The 24,558-nt window shown below is 33.1% G+C and overlaps 2 protein-coding genes across 3 annotated transcripts; both read left to right on the top strand.

The window, feature by feature from the left end:
• The first annotated feature begins 6,418 nt into the window (after positions 1-6,418).
• On the top strand, positions 6,419-15,583 carry LOC147386809 (uncharacterized). Of its 2 annotated transcripts, XR_015172110.1 has the most exons (12): positions 6,419-6,832; positions 10,108-11,763; positions 11,848-12,482; positions 12,577-12,861; positions 12,943-13,684; positions 13,786-13,842; positions 13,918-14,087; positions 14,186-14,482; positions 14,557-14,646; positions 14,745-14,819; positions 14,911-15,198; positions 15,298-15,583. XR_015172110.1 is itself a non-coding variant. In XM_086423806.1 (11 exons), exons 9-11 carry the CDS (start codon positions 14,760-14,762, stop codon positions 15,574-15,576), a joined length of 627 nt encoding a protein of 208 aa, XP_086279932.1. In that variant the 5' UTR covers positions 9,586-11,763; positions 11,848-12,482; positions 12,577-12,861; positions 12,943-13,684; positions 13,786-13,842; positions 13,918-14,087; positions 14,186-14,482; positions 14,557-14,646; positions 14,745-14,759; the 3' UTR covers positions 15,577-15,583. The 2 variants fall into 2 exon arrangements, 1 of the variants encoding a protein (XP_086279932.1); XM_086423806.1 differs by lacking the exon at positions 6,419-6,832 and having other exon boundaries at positions 9,586-11,763.
• A 2,031-nt stretch (positions 15,584-17,614) lies between these two features.
• On the top strand, positions 17,615-18,208 carry LOC147386808 (uncharacterized). Its single transcript, XM_086424620.1, has one exon. It carries the CDS (start codon positions 17,615-17,617, stop codon positions 18,206-18,208), a length of 594 nt encoding a protein of 197 aa, XP_086280746.1.
• Positions 18,209-24,558: the final 6,350 nt, after the last annotated feature.

Below are 24,558 nucleotides of genomic sequence, written 5' to 3'. Positions count from 1 at the left end.
GTGCAGCAGTTAAGCTGGATAATTATGGCTGATGTGTGTGGTAAGTGTGAAGGGATGAGGATGTCTAATACTGAAAGTATGAGATTAATTCATAGGTGGGGTTGTAATCGAACGTTCAAAATAAAGGAAACCTCTGTTATTTGCTGGATTTCTCCACCAATGGGAGTAATAAAATTGAACACAGATGGGTCGTTAGCAGATATAGGGGCTGGTATTGGATTTATTGCTAGAAATCACATGGGTGAGCTGTTGGCTGCTGGGATGGGTCGTTCAAACTATACAGATATTATTGCTGTTGAAATGGAAGCAATTCTAATAGGATTGCAGCATCTTGGAACGAAGGGGTACTCAGATATAATCGTAAATTCGGATTCGTTAGTGGCTATCAACGGTATTAATGAAGAATGGAATACGCATTGGAGAGTGCTCAACCTAGTCAAAGAAATCAAAAATATTATGAAGGGGTTTAATTCAGTTAAGCTAGAGTTTGAGTGACGAGAAGCAAATAAAACTGTTGATTGGTTAGCTAGAAAAGGAGATGTACATGAAAACCCTATTTTTTACAATTCTTCTAATACTCCTTTGGAGCTGTACAACATCCTCTTGGAGGATTTGAATCTTTGTTATTTTCGTAATTAGTAACTTTTAATATAAGGGTGGGGCCCTCTATAGCCTTAGCTTACCGATAAAAAAAAAAGAAAAAAAAAACACCTATTTGGATCTGAGAACCCGTTAGGCATCCTGTGAGCCCATTCGTCGCCCTTTGGACCGGTTTGGAGCTTTTCCAAAGTTGGGCAGCCCCTCTCTCTCTTTTAATTCTATTTCTTTTATTCATATTACATTACTATATATGTATATTATATAAAATAAAAAAATATTTTAATTTTTTCATTTAACTAAAGAGCCATTAGGAGCTCTTAAGGAGAGAGTCTTTACAGTGAAAAAAGAGGTGAGAAGATGATCTCATTTATAGGTTTCAAAAATCTCTCCAAAATTATTATAAAGCAATATGGTATTTACAAAATATTTGAAAACATAGCCAAAGCCATCTTTTCACAAACATCAATCCATGTGAAAAGAAGTCAACCAATAGGATTAATGTAGATTCTTGCATATGGTGGATAGTGATAATAATCTGCAATGAACATCATATTTGAAGGTATGAAGATGGCAAGGGTTTTACATACTTAAAAAGCAAAAGAAAAATCAAAAGTAAAAGCAAAAGTAAAAGTAAAAGTAAAAATGTGAAAATAAGAGTTAAGTGGTTTGTTTATAAGTTGTGGTGTAAAATTTTTAGTCCCACATAGAATAGAAACAACTAAAAAGTATAACTCGTATATAGAAGCTCTCACATAGTGTAGTAAGTGTGAGAAAGATATGGGCCAAGCCCACGAGCATGTGAGGGCTCATAGGTTCTAAAAAGGATTTGGACCCATTGATTTGAAAAACCTTAGTGCATGCAATGCGCGCGCATAGGGGGTGCAAATCTTCAGATTTAAATTACTTGTGGGTATGCGTGAAAGGTCCACTTTTGCTAAAACTTTTTTGGACCGAGTTGAACTCAATGAGTTACAACTCATGGCTGTTCTAAGTGACTAATAGAGTCACCTCATGACTGTTCTAAGAGACACAAATGGTGTCTCAACTCTACAGGCATGTGTGTCTGTTCAAACAGTTACAACTCAAACTCTACAGAAACATGTCTATTCAAGAAGTCACAACTCTTTTCAATAGTCTTGGTGACTGTTCAGAGAGACATTTCTAATTTTATAAATTCTCATATGTTCCTTCATTTGCATTCATTCAATTTTTGAGTTCTTACGTGTGTAGTGTCCTTCTGTTTTCAAGAGATATTTTTCGTGTGTCCTTGAGAGTATAATTCACAATACAATTCATTTGTATGTGTACACTTGGAGTGTTGTCTTGTACACATGTAGAGTATTGTATCCTGGGAGATAGACGTCCAGAGACTGTTGGCACATCACAGGGATGAAATCTGTCTTAAGGTTATTGTGTCCAACACAACCCTCGATCATTTCAACATTAAGATAATATATTTTACGGTATTTAGAATATACTTGGTTAATTTCTTTCACAATCTTTTTTGTTTATTGTTTGTAATCTAAAATCACAAGTTTTTAACAAAGAGGAATAAAAAAAGATGCATCTAGTTTGGTGGGGCCAACATCTCGTTCATGTTTCATAATTGGAAAGGCACTGGTGCTCTTGTTGAATTATTTCCGAATGTTGTAGATAAGGCCACCTATGATTCCACAAGTTAAAAACATTCCAAATCAAATACAAGGGTTTCTATCAACTAAACATAAAAAGAAGAGGATTTTTCTTGTTCCATACAAGCTCCAATGATTTGAGCTTCGACTACTAGCTTGATGTGCATCAATCATCAATATTTTGCGAAAATGAACGTGTTACACATCTCCCTCTTTTCCCCTAAGGATTTGGCACAATGGTTCGTGGTGTACTAACTTACTCTCTTGCATGATAGGAAACTTCTGTGGAGTCGTGACCCACAATATATGGTACCGAGTGTATGGAAGTGGAAAACTTGTGAAATTTCTTTACTATTATTATGAGAGAAGGTGGAGTAGGCATGGTTGGACACCAAAAGTTGTGCAGCTATAAATCCAAAAAATTTCAACTGAAAACTAAAATCACATTACCTAATTTTGAAAATTACAAAATATCCCTCTTTATTGTCTAATCAACAAAAAAAAAAAATTACTTTAAACAATATTTTAAATTACAAATAAGCCCATTTGATACATGTGGGTTTACATATGCTTCTAGTAGTAATTTATACTGAAAGTTTTTCCTGATGAAAAAAGGGAAAATTAAACAAAAAAGAAATATATATATATATATATATTATCTTATAACTATTAAAAAAATATTTGACAAATTATCAAATAAGTAATAAACTGGTGGTCCAAACATCGTTTTCCAAAAACTGATGGTTGGACCGCCGGTTTTCCTAAATAAATATATATTATATATGATAATATAATTAAAAAAATATACACGTATATATTAAATTATATGTTATTCTATATAATTATATAGTAATATAATAAATATAAATTTACGATAAAGTGATATTATATATAAAATTATAATAAGTAATATAATGTTTTAACTAGAATATATTGTTTTAAAAAGAAAGTAAGAATAATAAATAATTTTTAAATAGAATTTTTTATATTTTAATCGGTTATGTCCACTGGCACCATGACGACTAAAACGTAATGGTCATGCATCTTCAACCTCATTATTTCGTCTATTAAACTTAGGTTAATTATGACGATGTTGAGTTAATGGCGACAATATTGCAATGTCTTCGTGAAGGATTCTACACTTCATGAGGAACTAGAATTTCCTCCATAGAAAGTTGCATAAGTGAATCGATATTTTTCAATTGAAAATTCATCAAGAGAAAAATCATAATAATCTCATTTTCTAACACCACATGGAGATATTGCATGTTTATAAGGAAGGAGGGTATGTTGTCATTTTTCACAAGTACAATATCTATGATCCATTTGAACAACATGTGTTATTGAGTTTTTATGGTCATGAAATATTTCAAACCTCATATCATTAATCATTAAAATATTACAACCACTTGCTCTTTCAACTCTTTTTGCTTTTTTTTTTTTCTATTTTTGGAACTAGTCGTATATTCCATTTTGAACACTAAATCCTACGTTCATGTGTAACTCAATAACCGTACATCTAATTCCCTCTATAAAATCAGTTATTGGTTTTAATAGCAAATTTGCAATCCATCTATTAAAATATTCATTTAAGTTTGAAGTTATTATCCTGAATCATGGAATATGAGTGTAAGCTACCGTCCAATTAACTAAAGCATGACTTGGATCCTCATTATTTATTATCTATTGATATATATTTTTTTTAATTCTTTCCAGGTGTCTATTACAATCAAGTTCATTATATTTTTTAGCTACTCATTTTAGCACTATACAAAATAATTTTCTACGAAATTTCTTTTTTAACTTACCTTGAAAATGTTGAACTCAAAAAAATACGAAAATATTTTTCTATAGCAATTATAAAACATTTTTGTCTATCCAAAATAAAAGATATTTTATTAAAATCAAATGATCCATGTGATCTTTGAACATAATTCAGAAATCATATTCAAGTATGCTTAGTTTCTGGTGCAATCAATACATATGCCAATCTAAAGAAAGCACCATTGGGATCCTATCCAACGTTATAAGCATAATACCTAGATATTTATCATTTAAAATGTATCATTTTATCCTGTCACAGGTAAGCAATCATTTTAAATCCATCTATATATGATTTAAAAAAATTAAAACCCTTTGAAAATTTCCTTCATGACTAGTTTTGGAAAACAAAAACCTATCAGCATTTGTTTCTAAAATGGTTTGACAATAATGATCAAGATTCCTATATCCTTCAACTTCACAACTATGTATTTTACAGTTAGTTTTTCATTAGGTTTCCAAGCAATATTAGAAGTTATGAGATATGCAAGAGCGAGGGGATTGAGTCGTATTCTTATTTCCTCTGATTTGTTATACTCTATTAAATGCATAAAGAATGAAATCGTTTCGTCATGGAAATATGAGGAAATGCTGCTGGAAATTGCAGAATAGAGCAAAAATTTTGTGAGTTGTTCGTTTGAATTTTTGTGGAGAGAAACAAATCGAGTAGCGGATTATTTAGCGAAATTGGGTACTTATTCAGATGGTTTTTTCGTTATTAAAGATATATGTAATGTTTCTCAAGAACTTTTGACAATTGTTGAGGAAGACTGAATCTATACCTACACTAATTAGTGGTGTTTCAGGGTGGAGTCCCTTTAACCCCAGCTTATCAATCAAAAAAAAAAAAACAAAAATCATTTACTATAGTATAAGGTGTATAAAATTGATTATTTCTTAATCTATTAATAATTTTGTCATTTATCAAATTACTAGTTGATGGGGATGTGATCAAGAGTCCATCCTACCATTACATGGTGCACCGCATTTAAGATAGAAATAGTAATGATCTTCCTACCATGCCATATTCAATTTTCATAATCACAATTTACTATTAGTTTTTCTTTATTATTTAATGTATAATTTACAGAATTTTTTTTTTTTACTGCTAAGAATATGAAATCAAATTTTTTTTTTTACATTTTTGTAAATCTTACCCACATAAATCTCGTGCATATCTTCTCATCGTCTAATAATGAACTTCATCGTTATCACTATCGGTGTTATTTTCTTGTACAATAGAATTATTATCAACATAATTAGGTATAGTCGAATTGTAGGCATTCTCACATATTTGATTTGAGGAGTTAGGCTCACCTCGTGAATTTACGTGAAAATCGATGGTGCCATTTAAACATATCTCGAATTATATGAATTTTTGGCATGGACTACATAAAGAAATATACTTAGGCAGTTTCAATTCACTTCTAATATGTACTCCCAAGTAGATTGATTATAAATATCAATTAAAATTGACTGAGAACCTATTGTTACAACTGACCTTAATATAAAAGTCTTTCTAATCTCGCAATTCGAAGCAATCATCGTACGTAGCTGCGACAATGTAATCTCTGACGTTACCAATAAAATTGGAGTATTATCACCAATGTACGTCAGGTCTTCACAATAACCTTCATACTAGCCTACAATCACTCTTCGAGCAGCCATCTCAGAAATTAAACTTTTCTTACAAATTTTTTGAAAAGAATGTACCAATAATTAAGAAATTAGAGAGTAAGAAACCAGGGTGACTAATCAGTTGAATTGGTTGTAAGATTTGTGATTAATAGGGAATGAATGTGTTATTTATAATGGGATTGTTAATGACCATTGGGAGTGGAGTGGAAAATAAGACCGTTAGCATAACATGGAGAAAAAGTCATAAACTTGACTGTTATAGCAAAAATCAACAATTGGACTGTCGATTTTCAATGGCTGCCACATTTTTGGTTGGGTGCGACTGTGACCCACCAAACCTTCATTTAATCACATTGCGTTTGACAAATAAAATTCTAGATTGAAAGTAATGAATGGGTCTTGGGCTCATGAAGCCATTGCTAACAATAAAGATAAGATAATAAAAATTTAATTTTTTCTTGGGATTTTGTATGTCATCAGCTCGAAAATGGAAGGAAGTATCTCAAACATTCACCAAAAGGTGGGGGGGAGGGGGTGGGGGGCACTACGTCATATAGCGGATTTGGCGACGCCCCATTTGCGCTAAAAACGACTGCTAAAGGCAGTCGTTAATTGCGACAGTTGTTAACCGTCGTTTAAGCGTCGTTTCAATGAAATAAGTAAAATTTGGGGTGCCAATAGCCACTCTAATAAATTTTTTTGTTTTTTTTTTTTGTTTGCAGATCGTCTCTCCCGCTCGGTTCTCTCTCTCTCTGCTCTTATCTCACTCTCACTCTCACTCTCGCTCTCTCTGTCGATTCCGTCGCTCTTCTCACACACTCTCTCTCTCTGTCTGTTACTCTCTCTCTCTCTCTCTCTCTCTCTCTCTCTCTCTGTCTCTCTCTCTCTCGAATCTATCTCTTTCTTACTCGACGCTAGACCGATTTCAATAAGTTTGAAGTCGTCTTCTTCTAAGTTTCGATCTAGAAGGTAAATCGATAGGAGTTTGATCGAAAGACCTGCGCTCGATCTCTCACTACAGAATCTGTGATTTTGATCAAAGGTTTTAGTGATTTAGGGCAGAATCGATCGGAGTTTGATCGAAGGTTTTAGCGATTTGTTTGATCTCCCTCCATTTGCTTGGTTTGTGATCGAATCTTCAGGTATGTTAAAGTTTTTTATTGAATCTCTGATTTTCCTTAATTAATTTAGGGTTTCAAATGTTTTCTTCAATGTTAAAGCATGTTTTAGGGTTTGGTTATAGAGTTTTATATCATGATCTAGCTGTTATATCTCTTTAATTTCAGTTTTGAACATGAGTTCTTGCCTTTCTTACCCTTCTTTAAGCTCAATTTTAGATCTGATTATCTTTCATATTCATCAATTTGAGTTCTGTTTGGGAATCGAAACTTTATTTTAGATCAATTTGTGGTGTTTGTGTGTTGGAGACATGTCATCTTTAATTTCTTATTGTGTGTTATTGAGTATAAGTACTAGTACTTGTACTGTGTTCTTTCTTGATGTTTCAGTCGATAAATCGAGTACTTTCAATTGGACATATTTCTGTTTATGCTTCTCTTTTAGTGTGTTTTGGGAATTTGTCAAAAAAAATTAAATTCACTGATTGAATTCCAGCTTAATAAAAACTTGGATCCATTGATTGAATTCCAGTGATTTTTAATGGATCAGTCATGAGTTCTTCTCACAATCAACATTCTCTGTCATCTCGATAATTATCTGGCTTGACGATATCTACTCTGCTTCCTCAGTCCAAATATCTTTCTTACAAGCTAGGAAACCATTGATTAGAATAAAAAATCAGATTCATGTTTAGCAAAAACTGAAAAATAAAAAAATAAAATAAAAGCAACAACAACAACAACAGCAGCAATGTAAAGAGTAAGGTTCCATGACATAAGGATACATGCTACTACATAGACTAGATGAAAAAGTGTGAAATCAAAGGTTCTCCCCCGTCGAAAACCAACTTATTAGATAGTGTGATTGAATTTTGCCATCCAATTTGTTTTGGTAAAAAGTAAACTTGACAGACCAAAACAAATTTGACGGCAAAACCCTTAGAAAAATACTTTCACAATGAGAAGGAATTATTAACATTGTCAATACTACATCGAGGGAAAAAAACTTATCTCAAAGGCTTAGTCAATAATGTCACTAATACACTAGTCCTTAGAAGATGTAGTCATCTTTATATGATAATTATCTACTTCGTTCGGAAGTAGTGGAAATATAAAATAATCTATATTACACTAGTATGCATTTCTTACCTTACACAGTTTCCAACCATGTAGATGTGAGTTTGCAACATGGAAACTAACGATTCGTTGATCTAATCCACACATTGGTATCATCTACAGTGATCCAAGTATGATACACATGAAATGGCATAAACAATGAACCAAGCCTACCCAAAGACTTTGTTGGACTAATCTTCCTAATCAACCAACAACATCTCCAAGGTCTTAGGCATTTTCTAATACCAAAAAAATTGTAGAAGAGAAGAGGGGGAAGCATTACTACTACTATAAGTAGAAAGGGAAAGGAGGCTCTCAGTCACTCCAATGCTAAAACTGATTGAAGCATGAAGCATATATAGGCAAGTAGGGGATGTTTAGCATTCAATACTTCAATGCAAAAATATGAGTGGAATTAATGTGTGTAAATCTTCACAATTCATTTTGATTGGTTGACGATGAATTGTTTTGTATAAACAGTGGGTTGTTCCCCTTGTTTTAGCATTCAATACCACATTATATATATCTAACAAGGATTTTTTTGGGGTGATTTACATAGAATAAAATCTGTTGTAAATCTTCACAATTGATTTTTGATTGGTTGGAGTTGAGTTGTTTAGTCTAAACAGTGGGCCGTTCCCCTTGTTTTAGCATTTAATACCACATTATCTAACGTAATTTGTTTGGGCTGCTTAGTGTAAATAGTGGTTTGCCCTTGTGTAAGTTTAGGTAATGTCTTTAATACAAGAATATGAGTAAAATCAGTGTATATCTTCAAGATACAATTTGATTGGTTTAATATGAGTTGTTCAAATTTAATTTATTAATGGTGGGTCTTTGCCCCTGGTATAAGGACTTTTCTAGGATGTAAGTACGTTGGACGCGAATGTCTAATTAATAGCTAATTGTTCCCTAGGGAAACTGATCACTAAGAAGCCTATACTAATCCCAAGGAATCTCATATTTCTCTTCCCATCCCAGCCATTTGTTGGACATTGGGTGTCCAATTAACGTAATTGGACCCCAAAAAAATCCTTGTTTTAATTGTTGAGCATGCATCTCTAGGTCATTAAAAAAAAATAATGTTCTTAAATCTTGAGTACGTCTATGTACAGGAAAATATTAGTGCATTTAGGTTAACTCATGAGAGCCTTCTTCTTTTTGAATAATGCTGAAGTGACCTCATTCCACAACACGACTCCGTTTTCTTTCAACTTAACCATCTATTGATGCCCGGCATTAATCCTATTTTATCATTCAATTTTAACTTGCCACATCTTTCATGTTTTCTTTCAACTTATGCTTCGTAATTTTCATACATCCATAAGATCCATAAGTATCATTCTTAGGATTACTCATGAATCTATAATGTAAGTTTCCTTAAAAATCGACTGTTCTTGCATGTGCCATGTTAATGAGTTTTTTAGTTAGTTTGTCAAACTAACCCAAAACAGTGCTGATTTTTTATTTTTATTTTTTACTTACTTAAAAGTAGACTTGTGTTTGATCTAAACACAATAATAACACACCCATGTATTTGTTATAATATACAGAATCATTTCTTCTATTTTTATAATTTAAATATCTTATTTGGGTAAGACAACCACAAACATTCACTCCCATATATTATGGTGTCAGCTCTTTGTGAGACCATAATGTCTTGGTTCTCTTTAAACCATGTGTTTATATTATGTGTTTGGATACCCTATCTGATGGACCCATCTAAGCTAAATATACTGTCACATGTGACTTTCTATTGTGTCTTAAAAAGCCAAAACTTCTTCTAAGTCTTGCACAAACGACTCTAAATCCCACTTACAAACATAAACAAATCAAATCCTTTTTAACTCTTCTTTTATTCTTCAAACACACTTTATATTGGTCTGTCATGTATGAATAAAGGAGGAAAGATTGCATCAGTTTGACAAGATCAGATTTTTTTTCCTTAAAAAATATCGACTATGTCAATTATGGGTAATCAACAGGAGATGGATATCAACTTCCATTTCATTAAGTTTGGGTAATATATTATCATACAATAACTCACTTTATGTGGGTTGTTTTCTTTAGAATAGTATTTGATATTTTTAATTGTTGACGTTTATTTTACTTTATTTTACCTTTATTTTAGTTTTTTATTCATTTTTTCACAATAATAAATTTATTTTTATTTCCATTCGTAGAAAATGTCTTCCTCGTCTACGCCCCCAAGTAAAGAATGGATGACGGCACCAAGACTATCTGTTGAATACTTAGAAGGAGTTAATTCGTTTTTTAGATTCATAAGAGATAATACCCATAAATTGGGGAGTGATGATTGGTATTGTTGTCCTTGTGTTAAATGTCGTAATCTTTTAGGAGGAAAGAAAACACTTAAGGATATTCATACACATTTAATATGTGATGGTATAGATACTTCCTACACGACATGGATCTATCACGGAGAAATTCCCATAAGTGATGTCAATATTGATATTGGTCCGTCTACTAGTAATCGTAATGAAGATGCATTCCCAAGAATGGTTGAAGTTAATGACGAAGAAGATGTTCAAGTTAATGACGAAGAAGATGTTCAAGTTCATGATGATTCACCAGAGGATATTCAATATAAGAAATTGATAGAGGATTCGATGCAACCTTTATATCCGTCTTGTCGAATTGAGAATACAAAATTATCCGTGACAGTTGAATTGTTGAGCATGAAGGCTAGACATCAATGGTCTAATAAGAGTTTCTCAGAGTTGTTACAATTAATTAAAAAGATTTTACCCGATGAGAACACTTTGCCAGATAATACTTTCACTGCTAAGAAGATGGTCAAATCTTTGCGTATGAAGTGCGAGATTATCCATGCATGTCGTAACGATTGCATACTATACTGGAGAGAACATGAAAATAAGGATAGTTGTCCTACGTGTGGTGAAAGTAGATGGAAACCGATAAACGATTTGAAATCGAGAAGCTCACGTTTACCGTGGAAAAAATTAAGATATTTTCCATTAACACCAAGACTTCAAAGAATGTACAATATACCGTGGATTGCAGAGAATATGACATGGCATGAAGATGTGGGTTCAGTACCGAATGAATTAAGTATGCGTCATCCAAGAGATTCTTCCTGTTGACAACAAGTAAATCGTAAGTGGGACACATTTGCTGCTGAAGCACGTAATGTTCGATTAGGACTTACAACAGATGGATTCAATCCTTTTGGGAACAATAACAATTCTTATAGTTGTTGGCCTGTTATGATTGTCCCGTACAATCTTCCTCCATCCCTATGCATGCGAAAGGAGTTTACAATGTTAACATTATTGATTCCTGGAAAAAAAGGTCCTGGGTACGATATTGATGTTTACTTACAGCCATTGATTGCAGAATTGAATGAATTGTGGTCTAGTGGAACAACAATATATGACTCTCATAAAAAGAATAATTTTACAATGAAAGCAATTTTGTTGTGGGCAATACATGATTTTCCTGCGTATGGTCATTTGTCGGGTTGTAGGACTGCAGGAAAGTATGGTTGTCCTGTTTGTAGCGAAGGGACAGAGGCATTGTGGCTAAAACATGGAAAAAAGTTTGCTTATATGGGACATAGAAGATTTCTAACAAATCCAAGACATATTTTCAGGAGTCAAAAATCACAATTTAATGGAAATGAAGAACATAGAAAACATCCTCGACGTTTGAGTGGTTTTGAGGTATTAAAAAATATGGAAAATATCCAAACAAAATTTGGAAAAGTACCAGGCAATAAGCGAAAAAGGTCTGTAGATGAAAATGAATCATCTGCATGGTCTAAGAGATCGATCTTTTTTGATTTACCATATTGGAAGGTATGTTATAACTTTTTTAAAATATTAATGATTTATACTATATAATGATGGTTGTAACTAACATATAGTATTTCATTCCTATAGGATCTACCTATTCGTCATAATTTGGATGTAATGCACGTGGAGAAAAATGTAACAGAAAATCTCTTTGCAACAATTATGAACACGAAGGATAAGACTAAGGATGGTCTTCAAGCTCGTCAAGATCTTAAGGATATGAGGATAAGAAAAAAATTGTGGCCAGTAGAAAAGAATGGCAAGTTGACATACCCGGAAGCTTCTTACGTACTATCTCGACGGGAAAAAGAGTTAATTTGTATGACTTTGTATAATTTGAAGGTTCCTATGGGGTATAGTGCAAACTGGAAACATAACGTGAGCTTAGAGGATAACGAGTTAAAAAATTTGAAGTCTCATGATTATCACATTCTCATGCAACAGTTATTACCAGTGTTGCTGATGCATGCATTCAAGACACATAAAGCTTTGCGCGTTGCTATTCGACAGTTATCGGTATTCTTTAATGTCTTGTGTTCGAAGGAGATCATCCGTGAAGAACTTTCGAATATGAAAGAACGCATTGTGGAAACATTATGTGTGTTCGAAAAGTATTTTCCGCCGTCATTTTTTGTTTCTATGACACATCTTGTTGTGCATTTGGCAGAGGAAGCCCAAGTTTGTGGACCTGTTAGATATCGATGGATGTATCCCTTTGAAAGGTATGTAAAAAGTTTTATATTCTGTATATATTTCTATATTTGTATTAATAAGTTTAACGCCAAGTTCTAATATTCGATGATATATGTATATCAGGATGATGAAAACGTACAAACGATACGTACTAAATCATACATATCCAGAGGGGTCTATTACTGAGTGTTTCCTCATGGACGAGGCAATGATGTATGCCATGAATTACATGCCGAATGATAGAAAATGATACCAAAAACAAGTATGTGAGAAAGTAATGGATGTTGGTAGTGAAGGACCTTATCCTATTGATAGAAAAGGGAAGGTTTGCATTCTTGAAAATGTTCAATACCAACAAGCACGTAAATGGGTACTTCGCCAATCGCCTGAAAATGCTGAGTGGGAAAGGTATATACAATTTGATTTTTTTATAAACTTGAACATTATGTTAAAGATTATATAACACATTCACGTTACTTTTGTGCATAGGAAGTATGCTACTTATATTCAGAGCCACACATTCGACAATCAAATTCGGAGAGGAAATTTACGACAAGAAAAGGTAATGGATTACATTCCTTGGCTCAGACAACAATTACAAAATGAACCAAATTGTCCTCTAAAAAGACTTGTTGATGGGCCGAAGTTTGAAGCCATTTCATATAGTGCATATTCAGTAAATGGATATATTTTTTGTACAGCAGATTCAGAAATGAATAAAACAACACAGAACAGCGGGGTCTCTATGAAAGTCATAACTAGTTTTAGGTCAAGTGTCAGGGATACGAATTTGGTGAATGAAGAAGTCACTTACTATGGCATTGTGAAACAGATTCTAGATCTTGATTATCATGACTTTAGAGTTACAGTATTCTATTGTGACTGGGTACGTATAGAAGACGCAAATGGTTATGCAGTTGATCCAGAAACAAATTTGATTTATGTTAATTTTAAAAGATTGATGAAAAATACAAGAGAAACTGATGAGCCATTTATTCTTGCTTCTCAAGCAACTCAAATATTCTATTGCAAAGATCATAGTAGACCTATGGATGATTGGCATGTTGTCTTGGAAGTTCCGAAGAGATTGAATCGAGACATGGACTCTTATGAAGACCCTTTTGTATTTGAGGCAAGAATGAATGAAGATGTTTTAACAACAACATTACGAGATGATATCATAGAAGATGATAACATAGAAAATGATGATTGACAACGCTTGTAATCAATGGTTAGATATTTTGTTTATTTTTAACAAATCAATTTTATATGCATGTTAATCTTAATTATAAATGTATATAGTTTCTTATAATTGTTGTATTTATTTGACAGGTATTATGTCAAGCGATAGATCATCTGCATCTACTTCTCATGGGTTTACTTCTCAGAGTATGTTATTAATTGTTGTGTTTTGTATTTCTTATTAGATGTTTGATTTTGTAACTTATCAACTATTTGTAACAGGTGCACGTATTCCTGTGAAATTTAGTATAGATGGACAACCTATTGGGAAAAACTCAAACAAATTATCTACATCTATAGGGTGTGCTGTGAAGACTTATGTATCGCCGATTTATGTCAAATGGAGCAATGTGCCTAATGATTTTAAAACTCAAATGTGGGAAGTTATAAAGGTGGGTTCTTTTGCCTATTTGTTCTACATATTTGTTATTTTGTTTATTTGTTATGCATATTTTAACCGTTAATTTAAAATAATTTATCTTCCTTGCAGAATACATATGCTGTTTCAGATGAGAATAGAGAATGGGTCCTTAAAAAGGCCAATCTCTTATGGAAAGATTGGAAAAGTTACCTTCGTTGTGAGGTATATGATAAATATAATACGGATGCAGAAAGAAAAATTCATATACCTCCATACGTGAAGAAAGAAGATTGGGAAATTTTTGTTGACGAGTGTTCGAGACCCGAGGTGCAAACATTGAGGCATAATGGGAAAAAAGCTAGGAAAGCACAAAAGACTACACACACTTCAGGCCGATAGGGACAAGCAAGGATTGCCGAAGAGTTGGTAAGTTTATACTATAAGTATAAATTAGTAAACATATTAATTGTTTTTAATGTATTTACTTATCTTATTTACAGAGAGAAAAAAATCCTAATGGGGAGATCACAAGGACAGATGTCTTTCTTGCGACCCATACTAAGAAGGATGGGCTTGATAAACAACAACTTGTAAGAATAATTAATTACTTTATTCATTTGATATTAATTGCACCAAGAAATTATTAAATTAAATATAATTTTTTATTTATTATTCAATTAATTTGTAGGAAGCGATTGACAGGATGATTGATACTGATCCCTCTAGTGTACATAGGGATTTGGACCATGATCCAGTTGCAACAGTATGTACATTATTTAAACTCTTAATTAGTCTATATAATGTCTCTTGAAAGTATTAACATTACTTATTTATTATTATTGTTTTTTGAATAGATTTATGGTCGTGATAATCGAGGTCTTGTGCGAGGCATGGGTCTCGGTGTTTCCAAAACCTCCATGCATTATACGACTCCATTAAAAAAAGCCTTAAAAGATCAACAAGCATCACATCAAACATTCGAGGCTAACTTGGAGGCTAAGTTTAATGCTAAGTTTGAAGAGTTGACAGAACGATTACAAGAGGAGTCTAGAGCACGCAAGTTATTAGAAGAGAAATTGCTTTTTTATGCCCAAACTGGAACATTGATGCAACCTTCCTTTAATATTGGAAGTTCTTCTAAAGTATAAATATTAATTTAATTAAATAGTAGATTTCATTCATATTAAATGTTTGAATTTATAAAATATTTATATTGCATCTATTGTTTTGCAATTTTATAGGCAAGACACGATACAACACAACAGGATGCACAATCAGATCGATCAACTGCGCAAACAGCTAGAGGCCGTTGTAAGCTGCTCCGTATACGAAAGCCGTGTGATCCTATTGCCGTAGGGAGAGTGACATGTGTGTCTACTACTGATCCAGATTGTTACAATGTCATTATTGATGATATCCTTGTTGGGAGTGTGGAATTACAAAGTGGGGAAGGAACTTTTGAAGATTTGACAATCGGAGATGTCACTGAATGGCCCAAATTCAGGACACAATTTTATTGATGAAGAAATGGAAGTTCTTCGGAGGGTTTTCTCTAAATTACCCACGCTCTTATACTAGAGTATCCTAAGACCTGTATTACGATGGATTTTTGTTAGTGGAAAAACTACTTTAACCCTACCACCTTATGACCGTTGGAAAAAATAACTTATTTACCAAAAGAGACTGTTCAAGGGACAAAATTTTTGGCAAAGTGTTTTAGAAATATGGATTAGAAGTTTCAGAATAGACTGTTTTTCAGTGACGAGGATGATCTCTATGATGACGAGATCATCATCACCAAATATCAGCCCACACTGAAACTTCTAAACCTAGTTTACAAGTTGAAGAATAGCGGACCATCCATTTTTTTCTAAACCACTTTTGATGGGGTTAGAAGTTTTTGAATGGACTGATTGTTTGTGAGGATGATCTCCTTACCATAAAGATCATCCTTACAAAAAATAACTAACCCATATTTCTGAAAAACATCAAAAGTTTTGTCCTTCGAATGGTCCCTTTTACCAAAAATCATGCATTTAACAATTTTGTAAATAATTTGTTGTGTGTTGTCCCGGTACAAAGTGCATTTCATTGTGTGGTTTTGTAATTTATCCATTCTTTAAACTCGCGAGTCCACGAATTATTGAAGTCGACAAATATTGATAATTTTCAAGTTCGGTGTTTTAGTTTTGAAATATAACTTCGAATAGTAGCTTAAGGATGACTTGAGTGATCCATAAGAAGAACAAGTGTTTCCCAATTTGAAATCATTTAAAAATAAATTTATGACTAATACCATGAAATCAATAGAATCTTTTACACGCACATCAAGAGATCTACCAAATATATATTCATTCGTTGATGAGCCAATTAAAGTCCATAATAGAACATTTCAGTGTACATCCAATTCGCTTGGCATGCTCCTCCAATTCCTATTATGGAATTTTAAGTGTCATATATTTTTTTTAGCAGAAACGTGTTGCTTCATGAAGTCTCCTCACATCGTTTTGATGCAAAGTTCACACATAAAACTAGGACTCCACTTTTTGAAGTACGGGTAGAAAATATATACAACGTAATATATGTCATATGTTTGAAGAATAATAAAGGAGCAAATCTCCTCAAGGAAAAAATCTTTATCCACACTCCACAAACTCTCACCTTTTATGGTAACATTTGATAGTATAAGATGGATGTTTTTGACGGTGATACAAAAAAAAGGGTAAATTAGAAATACTCCCTAGTGTAAATATTTGAGATAGCCCCTATTGTTCTTAAACTGATGATATAACACTTGACCTTAGTCTGCCTTACAAACTAATAAAAATTAACTGAAATGCCCTCAACTTCAACATCTAGTAAAAAAACCTAGTTTTCTCTCTCAACGCCCTTCGTAGTCAAACTCTTCAACTACACTAGTATAGATTTTTTATATATTTATTTATTTTTTAAACTTATTAGACCTATAGCTAGTCTATAACTCATTCTATTCAATCTCATCTTCAACAATATCATGCCAAAAACTTTTGATTTTTCTTCTCCAAAACTCATCATCTTCAACTTCCTAGAAGTGATCTTGTACTTGAGGTTGAAATCACCACTTAAACAATATTTAACCCAAGAACTCGAATATGAAGGGTTTTTGAGCTAAATACCAAGGCTTCTTTGTTCTTCAAAAAGTTGAAAATGATGGCATTTAGGCCATTTTATTAGCCTCTCAAAGAATACCAGGGTCAAGGGTAAGCCATCAGTTTGAAAACACACGGGGCATCTTCAATACTCCCAGAAAGGTGAAAGGTAATCTTTAAATTCACAAAAATAAAAAACCTTGTGGAAAAAAGGCAAGCTGAGGTTGGCCACCTCCAGCACTTATGTACACAGCTTTCCCTATCTATTCTAGTATCGTTCTTGTATAGTTGGTCCTTATCGAAGAGTAAATGACAGGGCCATATAATAATTACGCAACAGAATTTCATTCCATACTTGGAATATATAGAATTGATATCTCGTCAATAAATAATAATCTTCCTGTCTTCCAAACTCACAATTCAATCAACAATGTCTGCCATTGAAGCACAAGGGTCTGCAACAGTTATAGAACCAAAGGTCTTTTATTGCAAGTATTGTCTGAAGAAATTCTACAGCTCGCAAGCGCTGGCTGGGCACCAAAATGCCCATAGACACGAACGAAACTTAGCAAGAAGAGCACAAGAAGTGGATACAATGGCTCTTGGGCAAGCTTATTATAGCTACCCACACATATATTCTAGTATGGGTAGTCTTCCTCTTCATGGATCGTTTAATGGACCTCTTGGAGTTCAGATGCACTCGACGATTCATAAGCCGCATTATCCATGGTCCCTAGCCAGGGCTCAATATGGTCATGGTGTGCGGCCGATACAAAGCATTACTAACCCACAACCTATTATAGATTATCATACGGGAAATAGGGTTTTGCATGGGGCACAAGTGCTTCAGTTCAACGATGGTCGTCCTATGGTTCGTGCAGTAGGGGCTATGCTGGGTGCTACAGTTACTAATGATGTGGCAAGTACTGTCGATGCTGGTATTGGTGATCATCTTTCGAGAGGTAGTCGTTTGGAAACTCGTGACCAGGAGGAAGAGGAATTGGATTTGACATTGAAGCTCTGATTGTGTTTTTTTTTTTTTTTTTTGCATGGTTATGATTAATGTTAATAGTGTTGTCTAGGGTTTCTTTTATTTATGTTTTAGTTGTAGAACTTCAATAAGAAGTGTATTTGATTGCTGGGAAATATCAGTGAGAAAATCATTTACTAGTTTTTTTATTGTATATGGAAAAATGGATTCCAACAATCAAATCTTCTCACGCAAAAGGAGGAATAAAAATAATTTCTTGTGATATTTGGGCAAATCACATTTTATCGGGAAATTGATTTTCCCTTAGATTTGTCCAGCTATCAAACAGACTCATAGTTTGTTTTTCCTTAGGTTTGTGTAAACCTAATGATAAAAGTTTGTTTGGAAATCTATTTTGTGCTTCAATGAAGGATAAAGGAATTAAACAAGTCTTTCATGTTTCTCTAAATCAAAATAAAAATGAATTTTAGTATTATTTGTTAATTCGTCACTTATCTAATCTTATCTCTGTTTTATGCAAACTCGTCTTCAAGTAATCTGCTTGTTTGAGATTGAGAAACTCACATGTATTTTATGATAAAATGATCGGAAACACCCGATTGGATTATAATCCACTACAAGAAAATTGCTAATTAAGAGCGAGAGTTTAAAACGATATTAAGTTGTTTCTAAATAATAACAGTTCTAAGCCGTTTCAGTAGCCAAACTGTTTTAAAAAATATTTTTCATTAGAAAACCCACTCAGGAATTGGAGTAGCATTCACATGCAAAGAGGAACAAAGCTAAAGCTCCAAGTGGTTTGACATTTCTTCGATCTTCAAAAAACCCTTATATCCAGAACTAATCGACCTTCGCCTCTCTCTACTGAGTCGAGTCATTAGGGCATATTCAAGCAAGATATGGAAGGAGATCAGCCGTGGAAATCTCTCTATTTCATCGTCTATCTCTCAATCAAGCAAAAATACCGTAGCTCATGATCATTGATCTCTCAATCAAGTACACAAACCCTAAAATCTGTTGAAAGAGTTCAAAGCTTGTTGGACTCATTTAGTTCTCTCACCTTACTCAAATATTTTGGATCGATTTCACTCCAAATCATAGGTAAGATTTCAGAATAATTTTGACTGTTCTTTAATTCTTCTTAATGAAATTTTAGCTTTTTTTTACTTTGGTTGGAGAAATAGTAGATTATATAGGTTAGTTTGGAGGATCTTTATGTTTTATTTGATAATCTTTGTTAAATTTGATTTTTATTTTGATTTGTTAGTGTTTCTTCTGTATAAATTTTCGATTTGATTAAAAAATGTTTGAGCTTACTTGTTTCTGAAGTCTGAACCAAGGATTTTGGCCTCTTAGTTTTGTTTGTGTAATATAAGAACGATGGATCGAATTGCATTATGGTTTAATCTAATAAATTCTTAAACAATGGTCTGGATCTTCAAAGTACTTTTTTTTGTTTTTTTCTTGGCTACTAATATAAGTTTACTTTCAAATTTCAATTTCTTGTTTGTTTTTAATGAAATCCCACATTAAAATGAATCTAATAAAACTAAAACTGATAAAAACGGAGAATTTGACAAAGAATTACAAAAATGACCAAAATGCCCCTTGATGTTCAACTTAAAAACCTTGATTCCTAAGGAAACATAATGAGGATGAATTTCCGACAACATTCACGTACATAAAAAAAAAATTATAGACCTCACGCTTAGGAAAATTGAGGAATTTTACATAAAATGACAGAATCAAAAATTAAATTAAGCTAACCAATGAAATTAAAATCTTAACTTAACCAGTGAATCAAATTAAAATTAAAGTTCAATGAACTAATCAAATTAAAATTAAAATTCCATCAACCAAACAACTTAAAATTAAATTTAATCAACCAATTCGATCAAATAAAAATTAAAATTCAATCGATCAATACAAATAGAAATAAAAATTCAATCGACTAACTAATTAAAATTAAAACAGGCCAAGAAACATCGTAAAAAAAAACTTCAAAAAGAGCATTGGCATGATGAATAAGATCAAGTTAGTGAAGAAAAATGTGCCCTAGGGCTTCAATTAGAAGAAATAAAATTCAACTCAAAACAACTCTAAAGAGATAGTTTAGCATGCTCTCTATATCTGAGAAAACCAAGAATGAGAAGAATGAAATGCTCACAAATCTTCAACAATTGAAAAGTCTTCTTACTATGGCGAACTCCACTATAGATTGTCAAAATTTAGAATTATTGAATCTTTGTGATGCAAACAAAGTTCTTAAGTTTAACATCAATGAGTTGCAAAAACAAAAGGCTAGACTTGAGCGTAACTACACTCAAGGAAGTTTGGAGTTAATAAAAAAACTTCTGGAGTTCAAAACTCCTATGAGGATAAATGAGATTTGGGCTATGATAGGTATACTTCTATATCACCTCTATCTCTTACTGTATTTGTTCATGGAGAATCATCTAACACTATGAAAAATTCCAAGAAAGTCATCACATGCAACTTTTGTGGTGGAACAAGTCACATGAAATTTAAATGCATCGAATTTAAGACCATCTACCACACAACCTCACAGGACCCTATTAGTAAATCTTTATTAGTTGAAAAGAAGAAGCATGATGAAAGGAAGACTCTGCTGCAAAATAAAGCTAAAAACATTAAGAAAGAGGAATCTTCCAAGTAGAAGGGATTGAAGAATTCATCACCTCCTATGTAGAATAATAATATTGGAGAACTCTTCAAACAGATTGCTTGCCTAAACCTATAAGCTAAAGAACTTGCTGAGTCAAGTCGAGGCAATCAAGATCCAAGAAGGAATCCAAAGAAAAAATCACCTTCAAGATCACCCAAGAATAGTACGTCCCCTAAGAGGAACTCACTTGTCCAGGAGAAAGTAAAGCCGAAAAGGAAAATTCTTTCCCCTCCTAAACGTAATCCTCAACCCTCCAAGACAGCTCTACAATGGAAAGTCAAAAAGGGGAATAACAAGTGCCACGTGATCCATACAATTCTCAAGACTGGTAATTTTGCTCGATTGTATCTTGAAAGTGACTGCTCCTAACATATGACGGGTGACCAAAATCAATTTAGTCACATGGTTGACTTTGATGAAGGGTCTGTCACCTGTGGTATTAGTGATCCAGGATTGCCCATGATGGACAAAGTGCTGTGTGTTGATGGTTTGAAACATAACCTTCTTAGCATATCCCAAATATGCGACAAAGACCATCGGGTAAGTTTCAATCATAAAGACTACAAGATCTCAACCCCCAATGGTAAAGTTATTATGAGAGGTCTTCGTACTTTTGATAAATGTTATGTTATAGAAAATACAGGAGAAATCACCTCTTCCTATGTGAGCAATGTGGCTCAAGTTGATGAAATCCAACAATAGAATCAATGACTCGATCATGTTCATTACAAGAACTTGTTTTGCCTTACTTCAAGAGACTTAGTCAGAGGATTACCCAAGTTGGGTAAACAAGCAAGAGATGTTTGTATGGAGTGCCAAATTGATAAATAAATTCGAAGTGTCGACGAAAAGACAACCACTCTTGCCACCTCAAAACCCCTAGGTCTTTGACACATGGACCTTGTGGGTCCCACTAAAGTTAGAAGTCTAGGAGGTATGAGACATTTCTTGGTGATTGTTGAATGATTACTCTAGATTCACCTGGGTCATGTTTTTGAGAAAAAAATATGGCACTTTTGATGAGTTCAAAAAGATCATTAAGCGAATTTAAACAAAAAAAGGATCTATCGTAAGTAGGATTAGAAGTAATCATAGTGGGGAGTATGAGGATGGTCGGTTCACACATTTCCATGACGAAAGTGGAATGCGACATGAATCTCAGCTCCTAAGACCCCTCAGCAAAATGGAGACGTTGAGAGGAAGAATCGCGTTCAACTTGTAAATTTACATGAAAATTGAATGTCCCATTTCAACATATCTCAAGTTATATGAATTTTCACCATGGACTACATAAATACATATACTTTGGCAATTTTAATTCACTTCTAATATATACTCCCAAGTACATTCATTTTAAATATCAATTAAAATTGATTGAGAACCAATTGTTACAATTGACCTTATTATAAAAGTTATTTTAATCTCGCAAATCGAAGCAATAATCGTACGTAGCTCCGACTATGTACTCTCTTACATTACCAATAAAATCTGAGTATTACCATTAATGTACGTCAGATCTTCACAATAACCTTCATACTGGTATACAATCATTCTTCGAGTAGCCATATCATAAATTTAAACTTTTCTTGCAAAAAAATTTGAATAAAATATACTAATAACTAAGAGAAATTAGAGAGTAAGAAAGTGGGGAAACTAATCAATAGAATGTGTTATTTATAATGGGATTGTTAATGACCATTCGGAGTGGAGGGAAAAATATGACCATTAGAGTATAACTTGGAGAAAAACTTTTAACCTTGGCCGTTATAGCAAAAATCAGCAGTTGGACTACCGATTTTCAATGGTCGACCACTTGAAAATGGGCAATCGGACTGTTAGTTTATTACTTTTTTGATAATTTCTCAAAAATTATTAATTTTTTAATAAGTAGAAAATAATATATCATTTTTAATAATTTTTCCAATAAACTTAGGCATTCTTTAAATAAATGCCCTCCAATGGTTGCTACGCTTTTGGTTTGACCAAACCTTCATTGGTATTGGGCTCATGAAGCCATTGCTTACAATAAATATAAGATAATAATAATTTAATTTTTCCGGCATTTTACAAGTCACCAATTGCAAAATGTAGGGAGGTATCTCAAACATTCACCAAAAGGTGGGGTGGGGTGGGGTGGGGGGGGGGGGGGGGGGGGGGGGGGGTACCTCTAAATTACCAGCCCTCTTATACTAGAGTATCCCAAAACCCTTATTACGATGGATTTATGTTAGTGGAAAAACTATTTTAACCCTATCACCTTTTGACCGTTGGAAAAATAACTTATTTACCAAAAGAGACCGTTCAAGGGAAAATTTTTTGACAAAGTGTTTTAGAAATATTGGTTAGAAGTTTTAGAATAGGCTGATTTTTGTGATGAAGATGATCTCTATGGTAAGGAGATCATCATCACCAAATATCACCCATTTTGAAACTTCCAAACCTAGTTTACAAGTTGAAGAATCGTGGAGCCTCAATTTTTTTTTTCTAAACCACTTTTAATGGTGTTAGAAATTTTTGAATGGACTGATTGCTTGTGAGGATGATCTCCTTACCATAAAGATCATCCCCACAAAAAACTAACCCATTCTGAAACTTCTAACCCATATTTCTGAAAAACGTCAAAATTTGTGTCCCTTGAACGATCCATTTTACCAAAAATCATACATTTAACAATTTTGTAAATAATTTGTTGTGTGATGTCATGGTAATAAGAGCATTTCATTGCATGGTTTTGTAATTTATCATTTCTTTAAACTCGCAAGTCTACAAATTATTGAATTCTACTAATATCGATAATTTTCAAGTCGGGGGTTTTAGTTTTGAAATATAACTTCTAATAATAACTTAAGGATGACTTGAGTGATCCATAAGAAGAACATATGTTTCTTAATTTGAAATCTTTTAAAAATAAATTTGTGACTAATAAGATGAAATAAATAGTGTCGACCATAAATTTTATAGATCTACCCCGACATTTGTAAAATAAGATCGCAAATGATTTTATTTATTTTCATGAGAACGAGAGTACAAATCTCAGTATTTTCCTCTGATTAATAGTCAAGTACAAAAAGATGACATATGGAGATTTTCTTCTTTCTGGGCTTCGTGTTTTTTCGACTGAGAAAGTTGTTTGGACGGTGGCTTTGTTTGTGCTTGATCTTTTGTAGAGGTTCATGTAGCTTTTCTTATCTCTAGACTTCGTACTTTATCGGTTCAGAAGGATTTGTTGGTTTCTAAAGAATGGCTTTTGAGTTTGATCTTCTATAGAGGTTAATGTAGATTTTATTCTCTCCGGGCTCTACACTTTATTGATTGAGAAGGATTTCTCGACTTCTGAAGAAGGGCTTTTGGATTGATCTTCTCTTTAATCAGAGTTTAAGTCTCTTAAAAAGCTTTATTTTATCTCTAGAGGAGGTCTTAAGAATTTTTTCTTCTCTAGAGGGAGAGCTTCTATCTTTTGAGAAAAAGTGATCATCCCCCCCTTCAAATGAGGGAAACTCTTGTATTTATAGACTTAAAAATAATTTATCTTTCCAATTACACCCCAACTTAAAGAGATTTAATTAGTTTGTTTAAAGGCTAAACTTGTCCAAATTTAATTTCGAGGATTCTATAGATTGTTATTAGGTCAAACTCATTCATTTGAGTGTAAGGCCCAATATTTAATATGTGGATCACTTGAATTTGTTGGATCATG

The sequence above is a fragment of the Akebia trifoliata genome, chromosome 14 (assembly GCF_017979445.1).
Source record: "Akebia trifoliata isolate Shusen 1 chromosome 14, ASM1797944v1, whole genome shotgun sequence".
Taxonomy (NCBI): Eukaryota; Viridiplantae; Streptophyta; class Magnoliopsida; order Ranunculales; family Lardizabalaceae; genus Akebia; species Akebia trifoliata.
The sequence above is the reverse complement of the archived record's forward strand: the minus strand, read 5'-3'. Positions and strand labels throughout refer to the sequence as shown.